Source organism: Chroicocephalus ridibundus, chromosome 4, assembly GCF_963924245.1.
Source record: "Chroicocephalus ridibundus chromosome 4, bChrRid1.1, whole genome shotgun sequence".
Classification (NCBI taxonomy): domain Eukaryota; kingdom Metazoa; phylum Chordata; class Aves; order Charadriiformes; family Laridae; genus Chroicocephalus; species Chroicocephalus ridibundus.
This window is the reverse complement of record NC_086287.1, coordinates 33,658,698-33,685,359: the sequence shown is the minus strand read 5'-3', so window position 1 is coordinate 33,685,359 and position 26,662 is coordinate 33,658,698. Positions and strand designations below refer to the sequence as shown.

The 26,662-nt window shown below is 41.9% G+C and overlaps 2 protein-coding genes across 11 annotated transcripts in view; one reads left to right on the top strand and one right to left on the bottom strand.

Annotated features, from left to right (window-relative positions):
• Window positions 1-2,343, bottom strand: part of STRN3 (striatin 3) — a 69,036-nt gene extending 66,693 nt beyond the window's left edge. The window contains exon 1 of one of the 4 annotated variants that reach the window (XM_063331619.1): window positions 1,859-2,343. In XM_063331619.1, the coding sequence (XP_063187689.1) occupies window positions 1,859-2,182 (324 nt within the window). In that variant the 5' untranslated portion in view covers window positions 2,183-2,343. The remainder of the gene's footprint in view (window positions 1-1,858) is intronic. The other 3 variants (XM_063331620.1, XM_063331622.1, XM_063331623.1) reach the window with 3 other exon arrangements.
• On the top strand, window positions 1,321-26,002 carry AP4S1 (adaptor related protein complex 4 subunit sigma 1). Of its 7 annotated transcripts, XR_010070673.1 has the most exons (8): window positions 1,321-1,688; window positions 7,857-8,026; window positions 10,496-10,693; window positions 12,136-12,222; window positions 13,310-13,378; window positions 16,509-16,651; window positions 20,929-20,959; window positions 21,862-25,408. XR_010070673.1 is itself a non-coding variant. In XM_063331624.1 (7 exons), exons 3-7 carry the CDS (start codon window positions 10,556-10,558, stop codon window positions 25,400-25,402), a joined length of 435 nt encoding a protein of 144 aa, XP_063187694.1. In that variant the 5' UTR covers window positions 1,343-1,688; window positions 7,857-8,026; window positions 10,496-10,555; the 3' UTR covers window positions 25,403-26,002. The 7 variants fall into 7 exon arrangements, 2 of the variants coding, with proteins under 2 accessions (XP_063187694.1, XP_063187695.1); XR_010070674.1 differs by lacking the exon at window positions 20,929-20,959; XR_010070671.1 differs by having other exon boundaries at window positions 20,929-25,408.
• The last annotated feature ends 660 nt before the right edge of the window (window positions 26,003-26,662 follow it).

The following is a 26,662-nucleotide window of genomic DNA, read 5'->3' as shown; positions in this document are numbered from 1 at the left end:
TACCACGATACCCTCAGAAATAAGCAACTGAAACAGGATGGCCACAGATGACAAACAGCAAATACAAACAAAAGCAGCAGACTTGGCAAGAACTCATCATGGTGTCTAGAGGCTACATGAGTTCATAGCAGCACTTTTTCAGTCAGATAGACCTTTCAAAGTCTTCAAACTGAGCTTTACGCTAGAGTACAGAATGCCGTACTTTGTTTTAAAGTAACAAGCCTATGCATAAAACAAATATTTTGAGATAATTTTTGTTTGCTAACAAATGGCACTAAGCAACTTATTTATAAACATAGTGCTGTATTACTAAGACACTAGAGAAAACAAGAGAAACAGTCGATTGTTCTCTGCTAAAAAGCCCACTACTGTCCACCAAGCTGATTTTAAAAAACAGCCATTCCATAAGGCTTAAAATGGTAAGACAGGCAGTAAGTGAAGGAAATAGTAAAACCTCTTCATTTGTTTCCCTTGGTGGCTTTTTAAAAATTCTTTCTTAATTATAGTTGTGACAAAAATTATAGAGCTGAGAAGTCCTGAAAGAATTGCTCAGGTATAGTTCTTGGTTCTGAAATCTGAAAGCAAATACATCACAAATGTTGGCTACTGATGCAGCATGCTATTAAAAACTCTAATTACAGTGCAATTTGATGGAATGCCGCTTCAAGACAGTAAACATTCACTCAATACAAAAATCACCAAAAATTCTTCAGAAGCAGTAAGTCTGTTAACTGTTATAATCTACACTTCTGTCCTATAAAAGAACAATGACCCCATTAGAAATACCTCACGTTCAGTGGATTTTGTAATCTGTACAAAAACTTGGCAATAGCCTATGCCTGGTTTTATTTGTACGTGCAGAAGTTAATTAGTAGAGGCCTCCTTTCTATTACTAAAAGCAAACACTAAAGGCAAGAGATCTACACTGGAACTCCAACACTTCCTCTCTGCCCTGAGGAGTTGTTCAATTTTTGTTCCCGAGGCAAAGTTTGTACTTTCACGTGTATTAAAACGACCATGCTGCAGACCCATCAACTCCCCAGTGTTCTTCAGGGACTGTTTCTCCCATATGAAATCTCCGGGGCAACGAGACAGAAGGAAAGCGAGCACACGCTCGACCTGTCCCAAACCAGGGTGCCTGGCCAAGTCCTTTACTCGAGATTTACCTGAACACCCTCTTCTTTCCTCGTCCTCCCCCTGCTCGGCAGGCAGGCCCTCCTGCCTCTCCGCAACTCCCTCTTCTCCCCCAAAAGCAACCGCTGGCTGAGCTTCGGGGAGGCGCCAGCCCTCTCGGGCCCGGAGGCTCTTGCTCCCCAACACCCGCACCCAGCGCTGGGCAGGCCGCCGGCCCGGCGAGCCCCGCGGTCATTGTGCTGAGGGAGACGATGGCAGCTGTCAAGGCGCAGCTCGCCCCGCCGCGGCCCGGCCGCCGGCCGGGTCAGTAGCCCCGCGCCGCGGCAGCGCCCGCCCGCCCTTCCCCGGCCCTCCTCCGGGCCCCGCCACGCCAGTACGGGCGAGCGGCCTGCGGAGCAGGGGCTGCCTCGGGAGCCAGCAGCCCAGGCGGGCGCCATGCTAAAAACCAAAATGGCTGCCCCAGGGAAAGGAGCCCAGCTCAGGCCGTGAGGGGCTGCGCCTCCGACGGCCCCGCCGGCCGGCGACGCCGCTTCGCCCGATAGACCTCGCCCCAGGTACGGTCCCCGAGCTACAGCGACCGGCTCGGCCTCGGGGGCCCAACAGGCTCCGCTCGCCCGGGCCGCTCTTGCTCCCGCACCCCGAGCGCGGCCCGGCCCGCGGAGCCCACCGAGCTGGTCCCAGCCCGCGCCTCGCTCCGCGCGGAGCCCGCCCTCGTCCCCCGTACCTGAAGCTCGGCCCGCTCCACCTCCCAGTGCGCCCGCTCCATCTCGAATCGAGCCCACTCATGCTGGATGTAGTGCAGGATCCCCGGGATGGTGTAGTGCTGGGGCCGGGACAGCTCGGCGGGGCCCGCCGCCTCCTGACCAGCCGGGGCCGCGGGGCCCTGGGGCTGCTGCTGTTGCCCTCCTCCTCCTCCGCCGGCTCCAGCCCCCACGCAGCCCCCACCCGACTGCAGGTTCATGTTCCCACCCGCCTGCGGCGGTGGCTGCTGCGGTCTCGGGGCCGCCGCCATCCCACCGCCTCCTCCGGCTCCGGGGTGCTCGTCCATTGTCTGCGGGGAGCCCTCCTCCTCCTCCTCGTCCCGCGGCGGGGGCCTGGAGCAGGGGCCAGGGAGGGGGTGAGCGGAGCTGGCTGGGGCGGGGAGGAGGGGGGCGGGCCGGGGGGGAGGGGGGGGGCTGCGCCGAGCAGTATCCGGGTGTCAGAGCAGCGCCGAGCCGCCGCCAGCCGCCATTACAGCCGCCGAGCCGTTGGCCCACCAACGGGCGGGGAGGGGAGGAGAGGGGAGGGGAGGAGGGGAGCGGCGCGGCGCGGTGGATGCCGGGAAATCGCTGTCCCCCGCCTCCTCCCGGAGGGACGAGACGGCGGAGTGCGCACGCGCAGGAGGGAGGTGAGCGCCGGGGGCGGGGGAGCGGGAGCCCCCTCCCGGGGCCGAGGTGGCGGCGCACCGCCCCGGGGCCAGACGTGGGGCGGCCGCCCCGGGGCAACCCCTCGTCGAGGATGGGGGAGGTCCCGCCCCGCCCGCGGCCCGGCCCGGCCCGGCCCGGCCCTAGGTGGGTCGGTGTCCGGGTTGGCGGCCCCAGGCCCGGCCGCGGCGGGGGAGCCCGGCCGGGCGGTGTCCGTCCGCCCTGAAGTGAAAAGCGGAAGCGGTGGCGTGAGGCCGTGGGCGGCGGAGCTTGGGTCCGGCGGCGCCGCGGCAGCTCCGCGCCTTGGGAGTGCGGAACGCCCGCGGGAAATGCCGCTGGGCCTGGGCCTGGGCCTGCTTCCTAAACCGGCCTGCAAACAGCACATCGGCCTTTAAACCCTGAAGTCTGTTAAAACTCAGTGCGGTTTACTTAATGTTGCACTGAATTTGCCCCGCAAGGAGGTGGTTTTAGAATAGTTTTCTTTAAATTTATGACATGTCTCTGAAGTTGTCTAATCTTTTAAATGAATGGTCATCTTCACAGTATCTCAATGGCTGCGCGTAGCGTGTTCCCTCCTTGATGCGAAGTTAAAGTGCACAGTGTTCTCTATTCAAAAGTCTTCTCCACGTGAGGAAGGTTTTGCAAGAAATTACAGGTTTATTTGGTCTGGCTCGGTTTTATCTGTGACAGCAATGCCGTCTTTGGTGCTGTAGTTTGGATATGGTGAAATTACCTCAGTTGCAAAACATCGCTCCAAAATGCAATATTTACAAATTATCATGACATCCTGTTTGAAATGATCTTAGATCACCCATTGTAAGTAAGATAGGAGTTTGGTTTTGCCTCTCTTCAAAATATTTACATGCTGTACTCATTCAGTAAGAAAATGCCTGGTTTCCTAAATAGGGCTCATTCTTGACAGAGCTGAAATTCCGTTAACTACTGGAAAAAATAAATACTGCTTGACTCAGTCCTGGTGTTTCCTTTCTCTACTAATCTCTCATCAGGTGTGTATTGATATTTCAGTGGGTTTATCCAGTCCTTCCTTTCTTCTCCATTAAATCATTTCCTACTAACACTTCATCCTACAGTCTTCCTGATGCCATACAGACTGGCCAATCTAAATCTAACTCCTTTCCACCTCAGCTGATTTTTTTCATTGTCTACTGACAGTATCAAATCATTACTAAAAATTAAGACTTACCTCATAACCAGTTTAGCCTTTTGTTTAGCTCCAATCTTATGGGACATTCCTTATTCCTGAGTATATGGGAGTTGCTGCAATTTAATTCCGTTACTATATTCAGCCAGCATTTTGACAACTCAACAGCAAAGGAAAACTTTTTTACTCTTTCCTTCCTCCCTGACTTCCCTAGATTAATAAGGTTGCTTTTTAAAAATCCCTGATCCTGAAGTTGAATGCAGTATTTTATTTTAAAGCCACATAAACACAGTTGTTTCATCTTTGGATGAATTAGAATGTGTACAGCAATAAGATCTAGAATACAAAAATAATTACCATTATGGTTAAATATTAATAACACTGCATGTGACTTTTTTATTAAAGCCTTGTGCATGGTCTGAACAAAAATAGGAAGAGCAAGGGTATCGATAATATGAGCAGTCTTCATTTGCTACATTTGTCTGTACAATAAATCCATAGTCAGGAAGCTCAGTAGCCTAATATGTACCTCAAAAATATTTGTTCCCAGGCTGTCACCTGTTTGTGCCTCTACCATTTAGTCATTTTTTTCTTTTCATTAATGCTTTAATTCCCATGTAACCCCTTTTGTTCTGCATTTAGTACACACATAAAGTTCAGCTAGACGTCTGCATCCAGAAAACCAACTTGTTTGGAGTTGGGCAGTGCAGTAAATTATTGGCTTACAGTTCTATCTATCTAACAATTATTTTTAATTCCTGGTGAAGCATATCTGTAAAAATGTAGGCATGCATTTCTTGTTTGCTGGATTTGATCTCTTATTTACATTTTACTTGAGAGCCCTAGAATGTTGCAAAACTTTGTTATAGCACAGTAACTAAAATGCTTCTAAATCTGTGGACATTGACTAGAGTGGTTTTATCTTGAGAGACATAAATATAATTTGAATAGTAACTCTACTGCAAGAAGTCTCACACTCAGGTTGTGTTTCTGTTTTTATAATTTATGTGTCAGAGTATGCATAAATATTGGTGAAATCTTTGACAAAATAATTAATATCAAGTGCTTGTACCTACTGGAGGAAAAGTTAAAATTAAGTTTAAAATATGTTTTATATTACTGCATGTGTAATCTGCTGGGTTGGCCGTGCTGGAGACTTAAGACCTTTATATCCGCAGAACAGGTATTGCAGGCTTGGCCTCTCTAAGAGGTCTCAACCAGTATCTGAAAAGACAGCATTTAGGGGTGTGACTCACAAACAGGGACAACTTACTTTGAGGTGCCTCCTGCGGTTACGCTGCCTACAGAGCTGGCATGGCCTGGAAGCAGTTCCTGAACCATCATGGTTTCTGTTTCAGGATTTTGAAGCAAACGAGGCAGGTCTCAGTTTGTCTTGAAATACGAGGCTGGAGTTACCTGTACAGGCAGGGGGGGATGATCCTGCTTGGGGGCAGTAAAATCAAGAAGTATCTCTCTTTATGAGCCCAGGTCCTTAGTCTTCTGCGTATGTGCTGGTTTAGAAGGAGTTAAAGCCATTGTATTGTAAGTCATCAATGACTACATACTCCATAAATCTACCAGCCTGAGTCACACGAGCCAATCATGATACCAGTTTTCTCTCATAGATATTTATCTGCGAGAGATACTTTAATGAGGGTGAGATCTAACACAGTGTAACAACGCATATTTAAATCACAGTGGTTAAACTGTACGTCTTTTGTGTGCATGCCAAATTATCCTTACAGAAGAAATATTTTGTAAAGGAAATAAATGGGAGTGCTACTCAGTCACGCCAGAAGGTAATTTCTTTTGAAGGAAAGTTTGCAATTTCAAGACTTTTTACATCTTTCCCAGGTGATACCTTCTGAGGTTTTTGTTTCTAGAGAGTCTTCATTTTGTGATAGAGTTTTGCAGGCGTTTTGTAGATGAGGTATGCATGAAGCATACACTGTAGGCTGTTCTGGCCAAAATTTCTAATGCATGGTTGACTGGGGTGAGGAGAGCTGTACTTGACAGTCCATCAGAATCTGGATAGTCCCTTCCAGTCTTCTGTTCCTAAGCGCGTTTGTGATGCAGATAGTTGCCCACTGACCTGGAATGAGACAGCCTATTCATTTCTGACAAACAGCCTTCAGATAGCAATGTCTTTTCATTACTAAAATGAGTAAAATAATGGCAGAGATATGAAAGGCTTGCATCTTGTCACCAATTCCCTTGAACCATTTGATTCTGTGTGCATAAAAGCATCGTAATTTGTCTGTATGTGCGTGGATACACGCAGCCATGTGCGTGAGAATGCGCAGAAACGCACAGAAGAATTGTAGCTGAAGAAATGGAGCTATCTTTGTAAGCAGAGTACTGGTTATTGATCATAAAAGGTAGCTTCTCAAATAGATAGAACTTGATGAAGGAATGGGAGTTTCTCCACCCATCAACATGCACAGATACGCTTTTTGTTTATTGTACTTCACAGGACTCTTTACATCTTTTATAGGCAAAACTTATTTTAACATATAGTCTGTATCTGAAAGCTAAGATGAAAGGAGAAGAAATAAACTTTGTTTGGTAGAAACAAAACTCAGCAATTTCTTTTTTTTGCCTAAATCGTGCAAGCATATGTTTTTATTTCTACAGGTGATTTTTTCAGAATTGTTTTTAAAGGAGATAAAAAATCTTATGATATTTTTAACACTGGAGTTATTTCCAAAGTCAGATTCCACAGCTATGCTTGCATGCTTTTTGTATCTTTTTTAATTTGTACATCTAAATCATATAGATAGTTTATTCTAGTATTTCTGCACAAAATTGTGTACTTGTGTTGCCATTTGTATGAGCAAAATTTATGAATAAAAGTTTGGAAGCAGTCTTTGGGACTGTTGGGAAAATACTTACAAAAAAGACTAGTGATATTGGTGGACCTCTCCCCTGTAAATGTTAATCACCTCTTCTAAAACTGTGGTTAATGATTGTCTCACAAATTACAGATAAAACTTTGGAGTACTACTATGTTTTTTCCTCCATTACAGCATGATTATTTTGTTTTTCTAAATATATCTATTCCAAATAAAAGCATTTGTGAGGATTAGAAAAATAACCCTGGCCTAAAGTGTTTTCATATGTAAACCAATCCAGGCCATTCCTAAGAATGCACAGAGATGCAATAATCATAACATCAGAAAGGGATTAACTATGTAGAAAGGTTAGGTTAATAAAGGAGTAATTAGGATTAGGGGCCAATCCTGCAATAGGATCCATACATATAAGTTCTTCTTAGATTTTTCATGTCATATATTGCTTAACAGTAGCTCCAAATACAACAACTCTGTCAGTGCTCTGGGCATAATTTTACTGTCCTCCTGTTCTCAGGTCCCACTTGAATATCCGCACACATGTTAAGCCTCAGGTTTTTACTCTTCTAGGATGGACTTGTGCAATTTGCTAATTTCCGAGAACAGGATTTACACTCCTTACCATTCATGACTAAATTAATAAAATAGTTTGGAAACAAGTTTTTCAAAACAGAGCACTATTAATTCATGCTTCAGCAGTACCAAACACAAAGATGAAGCATAAAATTATGAAGAAAAAAAAAAACCCATGTACATCTCTCTCATTATCTGTTTAGCTCGGACAGGCACGTTTTGCAGTTGGTAGCAACAAATGCATAGATTTTGGTCTCCTGTGTTTGAGCTTGCTGTTCTTTTCATTAAAGTAATGGACAGCATTTCTTACGTTGTTCCTCTTTCAGACCACCACCCTAAGTAGCTTTAGGTTTCTTTAGGTTTCTTTTGCTTGTGAGGTTGGTCCTTGCTGGAGTGCTTCATTCTGAGCTAGAAGGAGTCGTTCATTTTTATCATTACTTCTTGGAAGCTTTGTATCCAAAAATGACTAGGTCATCTCATTGTTTTACCTTTGTTTATGCCTCAAAATATTAAGACATCTCTTCTTATTGCAACTCTAATTTCAAGCATCAATACAAAATAGAATGGGGGAAAAAGAAAAGAGACACACGTGAAGCACAGAGAAGATTATACAGGTGGTATTGTCCCATTTAGTTATAAGTGTCAGCCTAAGCTGCCATCCAACAGTAAAGATCCCGTCATACATTTCCATCTGCGCCCTTTTTTGTCTTAATTACCTGGTTTATTCTTTCTCAGAGACCCACTTATGCTAGTTCAGAAGCCCGGGGCACGGTGGACAAGGCGTGTGCACCACTGCAGCAGCATTGGCCACATTGACCAACGTCCATGATTCTTCTGTTGGAGTGAATCAACAAAAGTGCGTTCCTCTTCTGGATGTAAAGAAGACTTCTCTGTGTCTGGCAGAGGTGAGAAAGCTCTGAGACTGTCACAGTTCCAAATGGACTGTCTTGTCCTGTGGATTGATCCTGGACTTCTGTTCCTTGGAGGTGTCCTACGGACAAGAGCAGATCAAAGAGGAATTCACGGAATAACAGGGGTAAAAGCTTTCTTGCAGATGTAGGATAATGCAAGGGAAGAGTCCTCCCTGCTAGCTGATGTACCCTTTGATCCTTTCCTTCATCCGAGGGGCTTGTGAAGATTTAGGGGAGAAAATGTCCTACTCATCCTATGCCCTTTCAAATGGAATATCTGTTTTGAAGAGTTGTGTGTAGGGGATAGTCAAGGCAAGAAGGGGATTTAACTATTTCCTCTGATACTCACAATTAAGGGTTTATATTTGTCCAAGGGCAGCATGTCTCTTAGAAAAGCATCCAGTCAAAAAATAATACCTTTTGGTGAAGTTTTCTTTAAAGCAATGTAACTGCTCCCAGGATGCTTTCCTGTGGGAACTTCTTTGTCTGTTGTGGGGATTTTCCTTTTATTGTTCACTGATTTTTGTGAATTTGGTGTGTGATTTCCACCCCCCCTCCAATCTAATTGTAAAACTATTTAAATCATATGGTACTTTTTCAATGACGAGAAATGCCCCTGCTACATTTTGTAATATTTATACTAATTTACACTACTAATAATACATATTTGGCAAAAATTAGTAATTTTTTTTCAGTTCTTTAGCTCTTACAGTTACAATTTTAGTGTTTCATATGGTTTAAATTTCCTTACTGGCAATGCTTCTGAGGCTGTAGATAACACTATACATAAATTATCAATCTTCACTTAGTTTAGAAATGAATTCTCAGTATGAGGTCTAATTAGTGAAGATACATTTAGTACAGAAATCTGAACTTCTTTGTGCATGGTGTAAATCACAGTACACTGAGGAAAATGAGGTCGCTTTCTTGAGATCCAAGTGATGATAGTAGAGGTGACTTTTCTTTCAGAAAATAGTTAGGTGGCCAATGTGAATCAGAAGTAAGCAATATTTAATATCAGCACGATATGTTGGGATTTTTTTGTATCAGTGTCCTGAAGGATTTAGATGGTATCACCCATGAATGGTATATAGACAGTTTACTGAAGTTGTTAATAATGTGAGACAGCACCTATTGAGCTTGCCTTTTTATAAAAAATCAGCATATGTTTAAATATCTATGAGGTTGCTGACTCAGGCACCTATTTTTGGTTTTCCTATTTTTTTTCCCTTTCGCTTTTCTGCATTAAGATATACCGTTGTTACACAAAGAGCTACACTGTGTCATTCTGTGACTTCCTGATACTTTTTTTTTCAGCTTGCACTTTCTCAGAGGAGCTATGAGATTTTAGGAGAGAGTATTTGCGTTATACCTTGGTAAAGCACCAGGCAAGGAGCAACTCCTCAGAACTGGAATAGAGAAATAGCTTTTGTGGTAGTTGCTGTATTTCCAGTGCATAAACCTCAAGAGCATTTTGGCCAATAAATCTGTGATCCAAATAGAGAGTCAGATGGAAAACATTACAGTGACTGTGTTCTGGCATTAAAGAAAATAACCCAGAACTTCTATTTCAAAAAATTACATCTGCAGCTTACCTTTTTTTGCTTGCTTTTCAAAACACGAAAGATTTCAGTTGTTTAGCAAGCAGATTCTGATATATGCTGTGCTCTTTTTAATAGCCTTTTCCATTGCACGTTGCATGTGACATATTTATATTCTACAATGCCATGGCATTGCGTGGATTAATATTCATTTAGATTGAGATTAAGCTGTTTTGTGTAATGAATATTAACAGATTTCTCCTTAGCTATCAAAGACTCACACTTGGTTTTCATTAAGTGCAGAATCTCCCTTTCACATCAATGTGGGAAATTAGACGGGAGAAAACATATTTCAGTTGCTCCTGGTCCAGCTCAAGATGTGTACTTACAGATATTTATTTAGGAAGCTCTCATTCTGCGTTAAAGAAGTGGTCATGCACTTCCCTTTGTCCTCTCTCCCTTCAATCTGATGTCAGGATGGTATGAATGAAATTGTTAAATACAAGTCACAAATAAAAAAAAAAGCCCATAGGCCAATTTTGCTCTTATGAGCTGTGTTAATCTTATGTTTTGGTGTTGAGCAAATTTCTGATAATGTTCTCAAACTAATTAGCATGTGGGAAGAAAATGGTGAGTAGATTTATGGTTTTTGTTTACTCTTCCAATTGCCGAAATCCTACAAAGAAATTAAATCGCCTGATAATGTGAAAGCTCTTATTTATTAGATAGTTTGTGATTATTTGTGTGAGAAAAAAAATGGCGTTTTACTCACAGGATGCATGCAAAAGATTAGAGATTTTTTTTCCTATATTCTATGTTTTGGCAACAAACAGTCTTAAATATGTGCAATTCTGGGCAGGCTAGCTTTTAGGAAGCTTTTATAATGCCTATGTATACTTTTTTTTTTTTTTTCCCCTCACAGAAATACTGTTGATTCCTGCACCCCGTATTCAAATCTACTGCTGAGATCAACAAAAAAAAAATGATAAAATTTTTTCTTATGGTAAACAAACAAGGCCAAACAAGGCTCTCTAGGTATTACGAGCATGTAGAAATTAATAAACGGACAATGCTGGAAGCTGAAGTAATCAAAAACTGTCTCTCTCGTTCAAAGGATCAGGTAAGTTTTGTAGTTTTTCCCCTAGACATTTTATTTTATTAACATCTCACATCTTTCATGCCAATAATTCTGAAAACACATCAGTTTCTTTTGCAGGTCATTCTTTCATTTCTACCCGTGAAGAAAAAGATTCTGTTTCTAGATTATGTGTTCACTCGGATGAACTGTTATTCTGCATTGAATAAATATGTTTTTCTGAGGCTTACAGAGATTTTGGAGTTTTGTGCGTCACTGTCACGAAGATTCCTCCTCTTTGAAGAAACTCAGAAGTCCAGGCAGAATTTATTTTATCCTGTTAGTTGCTTCTCAGTAGAGGTTGATAGAGATATTATGCCTGCTTTTCCAGAAGGTAGTAGGGATAGTACTGACAGCTCCAAGTTTAAATAAAAAACTGAGGAGAAAGGATTTCAAATCATGAAATTGATATTTAAAACACAGAGGGTTTTGGAAACACATATTTTTAGGCCTCCATATTAGGCATTTTTATTTTAAAAAAATGTTCACACTTTCTACAAGAAAGTCAGAAAACTCAAAAGTTGCAAAATTTCTTAGATGAAAGTTGACATTTTCATGGCTCACTTAATCGAGCCATTGGTTCTTTAAGAAAAACACCAAACTTAGCAAAACTTTTGAATACATTGACTTGCATTGGAGGAGAAATCTGTGACTTGGGATGTGAGTGGGGGTTTCTGGTTTGTCTTCTGAAGTCAGCTGCTCTACTTTTTGTTAATTACGTATGTCCTTGAACAGCGGTCCTCACGTATTTCATTCCAGAAAACCTCAGAAAAAATAGCAGTTCCTATATAGTACCTTAGTTCACAGAATTGACAGTGGCTAAAGAAATAAACCTTCTCCATACTGCTTGCAAGAGCATCTCCAAACCAAAACTTCACCAAAAGAACTAACGGTGTGCTGCCATTTCAAGGACTGAGCAAACTAATACTTGAAAAAATGAAGGCGGCACCTTGTAAAGCAGGGTATAACAGCACCATCTGCTGGCTGCCGTCTTACTGTGAAAGACATGTGATTTGCCCCCCTGGGTCTGGAAGTCTAATACTCTTAATTTTTATATAGAAATACTGATAATTTTTTAAATATGAAAATTACCTTGAGGTTTTCTCTTTTGGAAGTGCTTCCAAAAGAAGATTTAGGGGAAGTATTGACTTGTAATGCCAAACAAGTCACTTCAGTTCTGTAAATTCCAGTTCTTCCATTTAAAAAGTGGCAGCATGTTTTCTGCCAGTAGATGAAAAGTTTTTGTGTAATAGTCGTTCTACCAAATTTCTTTCAAGTCAAAATTGTTGGGTGGATCTTGGGAAATCCATTGTTCTTTGTGGGCCTGAGGAACATGAAAGCTTAGCCTCTTTGAGCAATCTGTGCTTAATAGTGTTGTATGCTTAAAATGGCAGCTACTATGTTTGACTCATTTTCCTTCTACCTAGTGCTCTTTCATTGAGTATAAGGACTTTAAGCTGGTCTACCGGCAGTATGCAGCCCTTTTCGTAGTCGTTGGAATCAACGAGACAGAGGTAAGAAATTATATACGCTCTGGAAATGAGAGCTTGTAGTAGTCATGAGCAAGAACTCAAGTCTTTTTCCAGCATGGGATTTTGCAATAGCAATTACAGAATTTCGAGGAGTTACTGCAAAAAGACATTTTTATTTCTGTGAAATAAAAAGAGGTATAAAAGAAAATGTATGTTTGACTTTATTCTATTGCAGTAGGCTGAACTGTTATCACGAGGCAGTCTTCATGAGCCTTATACTGATTCTGCTTTCTAAATTTATGTTTGATTAAACAAATTTATGTAGGTTGGGGTTTCTCAACAAATGTTAGCATTACAGCCAGATCAGCTGTCTCATCTGTGGTTACTTCCCAATTGCTCATTGTTTTCAACCTCCTTGGCCAAAGAAATAAATTCTCGTACTGTCAGCTAGAAAGATGCCCATTTATTCTATTTTTTTTAAAAAGTGGGGGGAAAGGTATTTACTTGAAAATTGGCAAGTACTGTTATTTCATCTGTTCAGGCTGACTCTGCGAGGTTTACGTTGATTCCCAGTTCTCAGAAATTAATCCATGGCTTACTATTGGAGACTTTAAGTGGGTGGTGTGGAAGGTAGCTGCTGACTACCACACTGTCTTCAAGCCAGGGTTACAACGGCATGCAATTTTGGCCAAATCCTTTTGGCTCTGCTACACCATACAAAAATTGCCGAGCTGTACTGCTGCGGCGTGGCCTGGCTCTGTGCTGTGGCTGGCTGGGGTCACTTCAGCGCGGGGAGACGCAGCCTCGTTGGCCGTATCTGCCTAGCTAACCTGGGTGATGGTGGAACAAAGGATGCAGTGGGGTGGCAGCAGCCCAGGCGAGACCAATCCGTTGGGTACTGCTGTGGTTACTCGTGGGGCTGGCCTGAAGCTTCTGCCCCTGAGCCCTCCCTTTCTCTCAGTACCTCCGCTGGGTAACCACAGTACCTCTCACGATGGTGGCCTGGGCACGCGCAGTTCATTGTAGTTTTAGTTGTTTTTCATACACCACAAACTGAAATAACACAAAGAATTCTATTACATTTTCTAGCTATTCATTGCATATTCACTTGTTTTTAATTTAATTTCAGAATGAGATGGCAGTATATGAACTAATTCATAATTTTGTGGAAGTTTTGGACAAATACTTCAGCAGAGTGGTGAGTGAGACATTGAATGTATTCTGAAATATTTCCTCTCTTTCAAAGCTTTAGGGAATATGTCATTTTGGGGAAGAAATCAAAGGAGAAATTTTTTTTTTCATATCCATGTAGAATTTCGAATACTTCAGCATGAATATTACCACTGTAAAAAAAAAAAAGAAAGAAAAAAAAAAAGAAAGAAAAAGCAGTACCAGTTCATTTTTCAAAGTAAAAGTATACGTGGGTTATAAATCATCAGACAGGGAATACCAGAAATATTTCTGTTAGAAAAGCATGTTTTTATATGCTTATACTCTGGGGTTTCTTTGGGTTACCTACTCTTAAATTAGCCACTGGCATTTTATACATTTTAAATAAAGAGGTTTTTCTTTACAGTTCCTTTTTTGCAGTTCTTAGCATTACATCCCCTAAATGAACTTCATTCATGATAAAGATTGTGTAAGCCTTAAGCAGGGAGCTGACATCACTCTCCCTGAACAAGATCAGAAGGATGGAGCAAAGGCAACCTCAAAAACCAGTCTGTACTTGTGCTCCCCATATTGTTGTCATGCAACAGTGGATATCTGATAAAACCGCTATTATAGAGATAGTAATTTTGTTAAGGATTCAACGTCAGTCATGGCTCCAGTTAAAATGACACTGCTCCTTTTGGTGGGAGATATTTTTTTTGTTTGCTTGTTTTTACAAAGTTTGAAAATGCAGCATTATAATCCTGGTTAGAACATGTGCTATTTGTTATAAACAAATTTGCCTGAAATCATACTTCAGCACAATTTCAGTTTATCTATGCTGAAATGTGTTGGATATCCCTCTCAGAAAAAAGGACTGGATAGAATTTCCTTCGTAGTCCGTGTGCTTGAAGTCATTACGTTGGTAATTATACATACAAGAGACCAGTATGCAGGGTCTGTAACTGGTTTCCCAGTCCTAGTACCCCAGCAGACATGGCAGAGGAATTCAAGGACATGCTTGAAAAAGTCATCTGCACCCTTCACTGCATAGATGCCTGGCAAATGCTTTAGGCTGTTATCTCAACCAACGTCGCACCAGCCTGCTGAAACAGCTGGTACTAAGTGTATCACTTTCTGACTATACTGAGTTCAGAATTTGTCTCTTCGAATTGTTACGATTGCAGTCCCAACCTAAGAAGTGATAACCAGAAATGGAATTTGATCCCGGCAGCACAGGAATGCACAATAAATTTAGTCACATCTTAGTTATTTAATTGAGCTAGTAGTTGCCAACCACTTCTCAAGTTTTATTTATTTTCTTCACTTGAGGCAGAGCAAAAATAGATGTGGTTCTTATACGTATAAATGTAGTATATATAATTCCTTGACCACATATGTAACCCAACCACTGATAGCTGTTAGAAATTTGCTGAATTCATCATACAAGAGTTTTTTGTATTTTCCATAGCATTTCAGGTTTGAAACTAGGGGAACCGAAAAGGGGGGTGGTTAAAGAAATCTCCTGCCATTCTGTGGTTCTGTTTTTAATAGCATATAACATGATAAATAGCAGAGCACTGAAGAAGAGGGCTATAATTCTAGCTGGGGTTTCTGTCAGAAACCACAGAGCAAGAAAGTATAAGTCTGTACTATTATGGATTAATGTTCAGGATTTGCATAATTTTAGCAGAATCCCAAATTATGGTGATGACAACGGAGACAGAACTCTGGGAAAGGAAAGAACATCTGTCCTGCTCTAGAAGGACATTTTGTCATCTATTATTTTTAGGCTTGTGAGCTTTAAACATTCTCACATACTCTATTTTTACCTAATGCAGTTTACAGAGCTTGAATTCAGATATCAGAGCAAACATTAACAGAATTAGGGGGAAAGCTTTCGGAGTTGCTTGTGAGATGTAATTCTGAGTCCTGTTCACTTTTATATGGTTACCCATGGAAAACTCTGCATGCTGTTCAGAATACATATTCCAACGTTTTCCATTACTTTTTAATGCTGAGGGAACTTAAACTGGTCAGGCTCTTAAAACACAATTTTTGAGACGCATAAAAAAATTCAAACTGAAGAATGGCAGAGTCACTCAGCGGAGGCCTGTAGAGTAGAACTGGTCCAGTTTAGAGCATCTTTAGACCATAGAAGTAGTAGCAATTTTAGCACTGGGAACTCTTGCTTAAAACCCCAGGGTTAGACTGTGAATGGAAACCATGTTAGCAAACTGAATCCCCTCTTTCAGCAGATAAAAGATTCCCTCTTTCAGCAGAGACTAGGGAAGCTCCACTTCAACTGTGAAAGATCTTAACTGCTGAGGCTGTGATTAATTGTTTCTAAGTTTAGACATTCAACTGAGGCACCTAAGTTAGAAGTTTGGTCATCCTAAGCTCCCATTACCAGCAGCGGAGACCGATGAGTATCTCGAGAAAGTGAGTCATGCCTCAAGTGTGCTGAGTCAACTGTTGAAGATAGCCGTCTCTTCTGTTGACTGCAGAGAGACCACAAGGGCTTCTAACTCAGATATTTTGGTTAAATGAATAAAACTACTTGGGGTAAATCCAGGCCAAGACTAGAAGGGAAATGATGACTGTGAAGAATTGTGTTGCTGGGGCTGGAGAATAGTTAGAAGCGCTAAGGGTCCAAAGCCTGGAGTTACCTTCGCTCTCCTAATGTATCCAGCCATGGCTACCACAGCGTGGGTATATACAATGTTGAGATTTTGCTGTTGAAATGATTTGCAGCAACATTTTTAACTGTGTTTTTCTATAAATTGTAAACTTGGCATTAAGATCCTGTTTTTGCAGAAGGCGGAAAAAAGAAGATAGGGCCGGAGTTGCCATGAGATGCTGGCTTTCCACCCACTCATTCAGATGGCACTGCCTGTATTTAAATTGTTACTTGTGGGTGATGTCAGTGGGTTTTTCTAAGTGAAAATTTCAGAACATTAGCTTTTGTTACGGAGGCAGGTAACACATCAAAGGCAAAGCAGTGCTGCAGGAAAGAGCATGCAATTGTACAGACCAGAACAGAAACCTGAATCACCCTAAAATTCTGTATCGTTATTTTGAAGAGTTTCTTTATCCTCTAAAGGGACGTGTAGTATTTAATGACTATGAGATGAAAGATCAAACTGTAACTAGTGGTTGTCTATCTCTTTGCCTTGCAGAGTGAATTAGATGTATCCTTTTCACTATCAGAAGTCCATTTGTCTCTCTCTTTTTGGTGTATGTTCCAGTTCATACTGTCTTCATAACACCGACTGTCAAACAGTCAAGACAATGCAGAGATTTCACAAATTTTGCACCTACAGTAAGTAGCACCTTTCTGAAAGTATGGCCCATGTTCACAAGGGTCACCTATTTAAATCCTCAGTCATTAAGATAAACCTAGTACCCTTTAAAGTAAGACAGGGAGAGCCTGCTTACAGAGAACTAAGTACCATTAACATCTAGACATGAAAAGTTATATTCATGGGGGAACTTTCAGAGTTAACTAATTATTAGTTCCGGATTTTACTTTTTTCTTTACGTTTACAATAAAATAGATATTGAAATAACTGCAGCGATAAGAACTGAATGTTACAGCTGCGTCTTGAGCCAAATAGCGGTAGCGTCATTGTAAGATTAGGTTTGCGCTTTGACCTTGCTTAATGAAAGTCTAGGTGAGTTCTACTTTCTGTATCAATGGAAAAAGAGAAAGGCCTGGGAGGACAAAATTCAGGAAACTAGGCATTGCCACAGGTACCTTTTTCTTTTCCTGCCCCTCCCTTACACAGCTGTATTTTCATGTGTAAGATGTGCAGGGTATTAACTAAAACATAATTTAAAAAATGAACTAAATCCAAATACAAACAATTAAGCACAAATAGCAAGTAAATAAAATACAATATTGAATTAAAAGCAAACTAAACCAGGAGAATGTAGCACAGTCTTCCTCCTCAGTTCTTCCAGTCCCACTGCCTGCTCACTCTACTCCAGCAATCCTTATGCCTATGGTTGTTGTTGGTTAAATGTTGATCTACTGGTAGAAAGAATTTCAATTATACACCCTGAAATACAGTTGCCACCCTGGAATCAAATGCTGTAATTTAGTTTATTTACCTTATTTAACATATGAAGAACATAGACCTATTATGTGATTTTTCTTGTAATTGTTCTTACTTCTTTGCTGACAAAAAAGAAAAAACACAAAAGGAAATAATTAATTTCACTTTTATAAATATTTCAATGCTTGCTATATGCTGGAACTCTGTCTCATTTACTGAACTTAATTTTATATGTGTGCATATGTATGTGTATATATACTGTCTGTACTGCCTTCCTGAAGTTCACAAAATGCGTAGCATTAACCTAACACTCCTAAATTCACTTACAGAAGAGCAATAATGAAATTTCAGCATGAAGGGACTCTTAAGGTCTCTGAGTGATTGCATGACTATATTTTTTGTATTCAGTTGTTATAGTTAAGGTTTAGAACTATGTGCCCCTGTGTATGAACTTCGCTGAATTAGGGACTAACCTGACCTATTCAGTAATTATACATAAAAATAGTCCCCTATGTTCCCATATGGTGTACTTTGAGCCTGCAATTGCCTGATTCTCTTTATCTTAGATCATTTGGAGTACTGATGAGTCTAAATTCTGCCTGCCTTTGATCATCCTTTTCATACCGAGAGGAACTTCCTGTAGTTACACGCTTACAGTTACCACCAGGAGCCCATTTAATAGCTGAGACAGGCCGCTGCATACCCAGCAAGCTTCTGCATACACCGTTTAGAGACGTTGTTGCACTACATGCCAACACTGACATCTGCAACAGGTGCAATACGGTGTCTGAATGAGTCCTGTAGAAATTCATCTTCTACACGGGTCTCATCTGCGTGAGGGTGTGAACACAAATATTTGGAAAATAGGAGAGTGCATTACTATCTTATTTGATAATACTGGAAATAATATTGGAAAAGCTCATGTCTGATATATCTCTTCTCAGCGTGTGTGACATATGAATGATGTACATAATTTTTCCATTCAGAAATGCACTTTTCTACATTATACATTTCAGGAAAATTTTTAAAATAAAACATTTGGCTTCTATATATGTACAAAATAATTCTCCCATTTAGGAGAAAGAGCTTTTCCTAAGTTGAGAGGATATGTAAAGTAGTTGAAATGCAGTGAGAGACCCTCAGCATTAAATGTAAAGCAGAGGTGTAACGATGAAGAAGTGGGCTGTTCAGGATTGTATTTATTTTTGACAAGAGCTTGAATAGCTGGCCCAGAAGAACAATATAAGATCTGGACTACGAGTGTCTTGGACAGATGTTAATGCAGTGCAAGCAATAATCCATCAATATGCCTTTCATAGTGTGTAAAATAATATCCCCACCTGGGATTAAACCATTTCCTTTGCCAAATAGTCTTAAGCTAACTCTTATATTCAGTACAGCTAGCTTGGATGCAAAATATCTGATGGAGGAAGTGCTGTCTGAAGGTCTAACAGCAAACACCAAGTAGTATTTACAGAATCTTTGTATACAGAATATCTGGTGGGAGACTGTCACGATTTCCTGTCTCTGTGCAATTATTTTTGTGTACGGATCCATAGGAAGTTTATTTCAAAAGTGATAGTGGCTATTCTACATGGAAAGTAGTGTTTACTAACGTGGAAAAAATAGTAGGAAATTACATGAAACCAAAAAACATGAAAAATAGATCATAATCATGGAAGGCTATTCACTCAGGCACAGAGCAAACCCCTGTTAAGTCTAAAGGCTGAGATCGTCGTGCAGTTGAACTGATCCTGGAGCCCACGCTAAGCTGGCAGCACGCGTACTCGTTCTTAAAGCTCCCCCAGCCGCAGTGCGGGACCCCAGTATTCCTGCCATCGCAGCTCCTGCTAACGCAGGACTGCAGCCTTTATTTAGGTCCAAACACCCCAATTCAGCCAGGGCACCGGCATCCGGCATCCTGGCTTGCATCACAGCCTGAGCCTGGAGTCAGCTGTCGGGGGGGCACCTTGGGCACCAGGCAGAGACTGGCTCCCTTCTGAATCCTGCCCAACAGGATTCATATGTAATGGGTATATGTACGTGTGGCATAGGTGTGTGTGACACCAAACACTGCAGGAACAAGTGCAAAGTTATCTCATGCATACTGCAAAAATGAACACTGATTAGCTACTGGCCAGCTGAGTAACTTTAACTCTAGAGTAGCCACGGTTTTTACAGAAGCTTTTAGGTGTGAATTGTTATACGATGTCCGTTACACGATGTCCACTTTCATTCCGAGAGTCAGACGCATACTATGCCAGAATGCCATAACATTTCTAAAGTTGTTTGGTTTGCTTTTAAAATATCTGTAAGTCACGTTGTGAATGAACGAGTACTGAAATTGTCCTAGGGGTGCTGCTTCCGAACATGTTAATAGCACTACTTGAGCCTCACTTCTCTGTATGAAATAAGCGGGTGGGATTTTCTGTAGCTCTAAAACTCCAGCTTGGGTGGTGTAGGAGCTACTTTCCTGGTGTGATGGTGACAAAGGGGACTATAAAAATGCAAGTGTTACCAGAGCAACTTTGTAGGGAACGGTATGCTGGTAAGCATGGGAGTTTCTAAAATTACAAAAAGTTGACTTTTCTACTGCTTGAACTGGTGAAGCAAAGCTCACTTGAAGACATGTTATTAACTTAGGGAAGAAACAGATACTTACGTTCCTCTTGTGGGAGGGGAGGGGGAAGACAGGGTGCTCTAGGACCAAGCATTTGAAGAATGTTGTCTTGCTCCAAAAAAAACATTACATTCCATTGCAACTAGCTGCTGCTGCTCCTAGGATAGATAAAAAGCTGTGATACAGGGAATGCTTCATGTGAATCAACTGTATTCTTTAGTCCCCTGTGGAATAACACTTTCAGAATACAGTGCATTTAAGTAGTACGGAAATTGAATGATGAATTTATTCTGGGAGTTTATAAGGATATACTTCAATTTGTACTTTAAAATAAGTGGGTAAAATGGAAACCTCTAAGGATTAGCTTAAAACTGTTGAATATCACAGAACTTGAAGGCACCATTTGTCTCCTCTTTAATGTCAGCATAGTCATTCGAGGAAGAAGTGGTCAGGAAGCATTAAATGCATTTCAGTGCCTAAAATTTGCCTGCCATTAGATAGGCTAAATGTTACTTAAAGCAAATGTTAGCAAAGATAAAATCGGAATGTGCGACTCTAGCTTAAAAAAAGAAGCGACTCCAACTAATCTGTAGTTGAAGATGAATGTCCAGGATGGCAATCAAAGTTTTGTAATGCTGTATATTCAGTAGCAAATCATCTGCCCCATAAGTACCCATGCTGTAATCTACAAAGCTTTTGTTTGTGCTCCTGGGTGTGTTACCTGATCACAAGGTGTTGGCTGCACTTTATCATCTTTTAAGCCTGTACACACCCATAATTACTTGCCTGGAAAATCCTGAGATATCTTAAAACGTCTCTATATGAAGATGTTATTAATCACATGCAAGTCCTAAACGTGCCTTTTTCCTTTCCTCCCCCATCTCCTGCTTAACTATCCGCCTCTGTAATGTTTTGGGGAAGGAGACACAAGACTGCATCGTATTTACCTCCGGTATGTGCCATAAAACCTCTTCGTGATAGTAGAAAGTACCATTAATGTCTTTAATAAGGACAGCCCTTAAATTTACTGAACACCAGTGTAACATTTAAATACCAATTGTAGTAGGTGCCATTTACTTCTCCTGCTAGGCACGCAGCCACAACAGCATGGGCTGGAATCTGTAAACCCAAGACAGCAAGGGCTCACCTTTTGCCTCGGCTGACAGCTTGGTGAGAGTATTTCCTAGCTGGGTGCTCTGAATACTTTTGTCACGGACTTTTATCTACAGATGCAGAGATTAACACGTGTTTTCATCTACAATACTTGTTTAAAAGTTCCTGTTAGCCTCTGCACGGATCTAGTGAAAGTCCCTTAATGGGCAGCCCAGATTCTTACTGGAAGGAGGACCTTGAATGACAGCTCTGGGTGGAGCACATGGCAGCGCACACACCGGCTATAGCTTTTTCCTGTTCCGAGTTGCTCAAACTGGTTTGCTTTCCTGCTTTTCATCTGGGCGTGGATTTATGACTTCAGGGCTTTAAACCCTGAAACTTGGGGTCACTTGCCAAACAAGTGACAGGTGGGGAGGATGAGCCTTGCTGAGGCTGAGACATACGTATCCCTCCCTGGGCCGGGCATTCAGACGGGAACGGCTAAGCGGTGCACGTGTGATGAGATTAACTGTAGAGCACAGTCATGAGGAGTCAGAGGAAGGGGAGAAAAGCCAAGGTTGCTCCCCGTGCAGTCTGAACATCTGCCAAGAACATCACGGTGAAGGGAGGTGGGAAGGGAACTGAAAAAGGAAGCCAGGCTGTTAGGTTGAGGGTAGAGGGTAAGGAATGCCTTGGGACCTTCCAAAAACCAAGGTGCTAGATCTTTCCAGAATGATATTAGTATCCCCTTTCAAACTGCAGGTGAAATCATTGGTTCTGGAATGATGACCGAGAGATTAACGGGTTACAGATGGACAGAAACCACACCACCGTTTTCTGTGATTTTGAAATAACCTGGAATGGCCCTGCAGGGGAACTGATGTCTCTTTTAACCATATTGGGTTTGAGTGGAGCAGCTCCAAGATCCTTGTTGGTGTGGCTGCCGTTTTCCTGTGACGTGGTATCAGCTCTTCAGGAAATGCAGCAGGGGAAAAAGCAGTGCTAAGTGCATTTAAATGTTTTCTTAAACAAGGTGATGCAGAAGAATAAGGTGGGAGTGACAAGTTGCTGCATCATCACTGATCCTGGTTGATCCAGTCTTCTGGGTTTTACATCCTTGGGACTCTCAAAGGAAGAGGAAGGCCTGGCCAGGCAGGAGCTCTCGCTCTGCTGTGGGAACTGGAGCGCTATGAATCAGCGGTAGAGCGTAAAAATTAGAAGCCAGGAAGAGTTGGCTTTATCACTTGTTGAAACCTGAATGGAATGTTATCTAACTTCATTAACAGATCCCCTTGCCCTACGTAGAGCAGCGCCAGAGGTGAACTAAGCAGCAGTAGAAGAGCTGTCTTCCTAAAAATACTTACATTACTGGAATAAAGAAATCCTAACTTCTTAGATTAAAAGATTTCTGCAAAGGCTGATTTACTTGAAAAGTATGCTGCAGGAAGAAATTTGTCTCAAGTCTTTAATCTGCCAAGCAAAGTAAACCAGCTACCTTTTGTCTCTGGAACCGCTTTTGTAGTTTTAAGGACAGTACTGCTCCTCGGTACAGAAAGGCACGAGACTGACTTTTAGAAGCAATTCAGGCCTCTGGTCAGACTCAGGAAGAAGTCCGGTATTTAAAATTAGGTGGTTAAATTTAGACCAGAAATTAGAAGTTACCTGATGAACCACAGACATGCCCAAGATCCTGCTGAGAGCTATAGTTTCTCTTCCTCACATAACAGTAACTAGTAGTAGTTATCTGGGAGCCTGAATTCTGCTGCTACACGTAGCTAGACACGCGGTGCTCCTCGTCAAGCAGGACGCATTTGTTGGAGCAGCGATACAATTAATTGCTTACGCTCCGGCACAAATAAACAGCAGTGCTGAGTTCGGCCCAGGGCACTCACAGCAATTTGAAACGTCAGGGGAAGGTGACAGCCCGCTTAGCTGTATTCTCGTCAGCTTGAACACACGGCTTCATCCTACAATTCAGCCCGGGCGACTTCAAGCTTCTACTTCATCTGTTCGAAGGGAGGTCAGAGGCAAGGCTCTGCGCCCTCTTCTTGCTTTAACGTGTGCAGCAGCAGCAGTCACCAAGACAGGGACAAAAACTTCAGCTTCTCTCATGGCTGGGCTGACCGTCATACTCAAGAACTTTTACAGAGAGCAGGAGAACTTTTAAGTCGAAGGCAGGAGGTGCAGCTGCTCCCAACTCAGCTGGGCTTGCCCACGGAGCAAGGCAGTTTGGCTGAGGAGAGGCTCAGGTTTCAGGCAGGCGATGTTTCTACTGTGACATTTTAAAAGAAGAGACTGAGCCAGTCATCGTTATCTGAAGTAATGACTTGGGCTTCTGAATCCGAGAGAAAGGATCACGGAAAAATCCCCCTCTGCATTCCTAAGTACTGGCTTCAGCCCTGGTTCTCTAGAACCTTCGAATCGTTGGATGAGTCTGGCTTTCACCGCTCATTGCAGGGAAAATAAGGCACCTAACTCAGATTAAGGCATTCCCTTCTCAAAGCCAGGTGCTAAAAAAACAAGGGATGTTCAGTGTTACTTAACTAAAATCCATATCTTGAATTCAGACCTAAGATGGTTCACTGTCATGAGCTCACGTCCTTGCAGCTCTGGTGGTTTAAGGTGGGTCTCCCCACCACTTGCATTTATCATTTAGGATGAGAAATATATACAAATATGTGGCTCCCCTGCTGCGGTCGGATACAGTTCCGTACTCCCACTGTTCCTGCTCTTTGGCAGAGCAGTGGGGCAGACTGCTGGAGCTAGATCCACTGGAACTCCTCAGACAGAGCAGTCCTCTTCAATGTCTGACCATGTCAAAAAAAAAAAAAAAAAAAAAAAAGAGACTTAGGCTTTATCACACTGAGCAGAGGCAAACGTTAATGCACCTCAAAAACCTGGCACTTGCATCTCCGCTGATTAGAAGGGAAGTCCACCAACATAAATACAAGGACTACAGCAAAACCAGACCAGCTTCCTGAGCTCAAACCATAGCGTCAAAAATAGCGTAAGGGGCAGAGAAGGCCCTCGGGAGACTTGTGTCAAAGTAGGGAAAAAGGTGTTGAAAGATGTATTTAGAAGTTCCTGTGAAGTATCTTGCCAGCTCCGCTGCAGGAGTTCTCAATACACAGGCAAGAACTAGAAGGAGCAAAGTGAATGCAAAGCTGATCTCACAGCGAAGACGACATTTAAAGAGCAGCAACAGGTGGAGAGGAAGGCCGAGGCGGGGTTATTCACCCTCTGCCCACGCCTATGCATGTCACTTGGGCCTAACAGATGCAGCCAGCAGGCTTTTTGGCCGTGCCTATTTCCATTTCAGGTTCTGGTGATAAATGGCAACGTAAGAGTCTTTTTTCACTAAGGGACCCTTGGCAGTTGTTCCGCGGGTACCCAGGCCACTGCTGCGTGCAGAAGAATGCCCACCGCTTAATACCACGGTAAGGCCCGTCGTGGTTGGGGTTTGGTTTGGGTTTGTTTTGAGACAGATGCTGTTAGATAACGTTATGGAGAGACGGACATGGTTATGGACAAATTTCATGTATCACAACTGTACAAATTCATATTGTTTCAGATTATTTGGGTGAACATTACAGATTACTAATATCTTTTAGAAAGTATTTAAAATATTAACCATTTATTTACTTTTGCTCTTCTTTGTGAGATTTATTACTAGATCAGTGACTCGACTTTACACATCAGCATATTCCTCAAGCTATTTGCAAATTGTGTTAGTAACTCCGGGTAAGGAAAATTTGAGAATCAAATTTTAAGAATTTGACTGACAATTGCTTTTCTATTTGCATCTTCACATTCAAGGTTGTTATCGCTTGGTAACATTTTATATTCAGACAGTACATGGTACTCGGGCAGACAATAAAATTAACCACCCACATCCAAGTTCACCTTGCTTTTACTACTGTGGGGTCATCTTCCAGGACGGGACACTGCCGGGGCTTCAGCTTCTCTACTACAAACCTTTGACATCTCTGTGGTCAGGAAAAACGCGTCAGTTAAACTGTTTCCCTGCCCCTATTAAAATAAACAGGCAAATAAACTGGAGTTAGTTAAGAAATACCTATTTTTGTAAGCTTCCATTAAAGACTAAAGGCGCTTAAGATTTTCTCTGAATTATCTTCACGTTGTTCAAAATATACTTAACTTGAAGCGTTTCTAGATCATGTTCAATTTGGACAGAGTGCACATCATTCTGGATGAAATGGTGCTAAATGGGTGCATCGTGGAAACAAACAGGAACCGAATTCTTGCCCCTCTGTACGTGCTTGACAAAGTGGCAGAAAGCTAGGAAGATGCAAGACTGACTACAGCATTTTACAAAAGACAGTGAAATAAATCATCAGGTGTGTCCCGCCAGCAGTTTTCTGATGTCCTAACACTGACTCCTGCAATATTCAAATTAGTCGGAAAATAGTTCCTGTTTCTCCTATACGCTACCTCCCTAATGGAAGGAATAGGTAGGACAGCTAACAGAAAGTGGAACGTTCCATTTCAGATGCAGCAAAAATCTTCCTAGAACAGTCAACGTTTTTTAAAATGGACCGGGGATAAAGTCAAGCAAATTTACACGTGACCATCCAGGCATCACTTTGAATTACACAGCCTTGTGCCACACCTAGAAGACAGAAGATACGGGAATATAAATTCAAACCAAGTTTCAGTGCTTCTTTTAAGCACCAATTTGATTTTTTTATTTTCATACAAACGTACCATAAATTAAAGTTCGGTAACTTTTATGACCACTTTTAAACTAGATTCAGCCTTCATCAAAAAGCTGGTTTCACTCCCTTTTCCATGTAAGTCATGGTTACAAAAGAAATGTAAATAAGTACAGATGTAGTTAGGATTCCTGCATACTCAGAAGTTGTAACTGGAAGTATTTGGCACTTAAATATTATAACATTAATAAAAGATAATTAAAAAAAGTGTGATCATCTTTTATCATGTTGGCTTCATAAACTACACAAAGTCTTTTCTATTTTGGCACACCAGCGTGTATTTTTTTTTTTTCCTCTTGTATATTCTATCCATGCGTCATGATTAAAAAGGTTTACAAAAGATGAGTAACACAAGCTATGCAAGTTTCTCAGTACAAGCCAGGTACCAAACCAGATCTTCCTTCTGGCGTAGGAGGATGTAGCTACGCTAACTTGTATTCCCAGGCGTACAACACGCCGATTCGTACCTGTACGCTACGCTGGAAGTCACTGAAGAGTTACCAATCCGAGCTTAACATCACCTACCTTTCTAGAATTCAGGTATCTGGCTCCTTCTTCAGATCCCCCACTGGATATCGAGCTTCACATGCGAAAGCACATAACGCTCACATCTATATTGCACCTAGAAAGCAGGGTCTAAGGAGCAGAGTGTTAAGTGTTATGTGGGGGAATAGTCCACATACCTTTAAAATAGTAACACATTCAAAAAACCACACTGACATTGGATCTGGAGCAGACACTGACACACGAGGTTTATTCAACTGTTTTGTTGAAGCCCAATAGGCACGGGGGGAGGTGGGCGGGTGGAGATTCCCTTTCAATTTTGCATT

Excerpts from the sequence above, each read along its gene's own strand:
- AP4S1 (XM_063331624.1), top strand. The coding sequence starts at position 10,556 with ATGATAAAATTTTTTCTTATGGTAAACAAACAAGGCCAAACAAGGCTC. Across the intron at positions 10,694-12,135 it reads TCTCTCGTTCAAAGGATCAG|TGCTCTTTCATTGAGTATAA; the intron begins GTAAGTTTTGTA and ends CCTTCTACCTAG. Across the intron at positions 12,223-13,309 it reads TTGGAATCAACGAGACAGAG|AATGAGATGGCAGTATATGA; the intron begins GTAAGAAATTAT and ends ATTTAATTTCAG.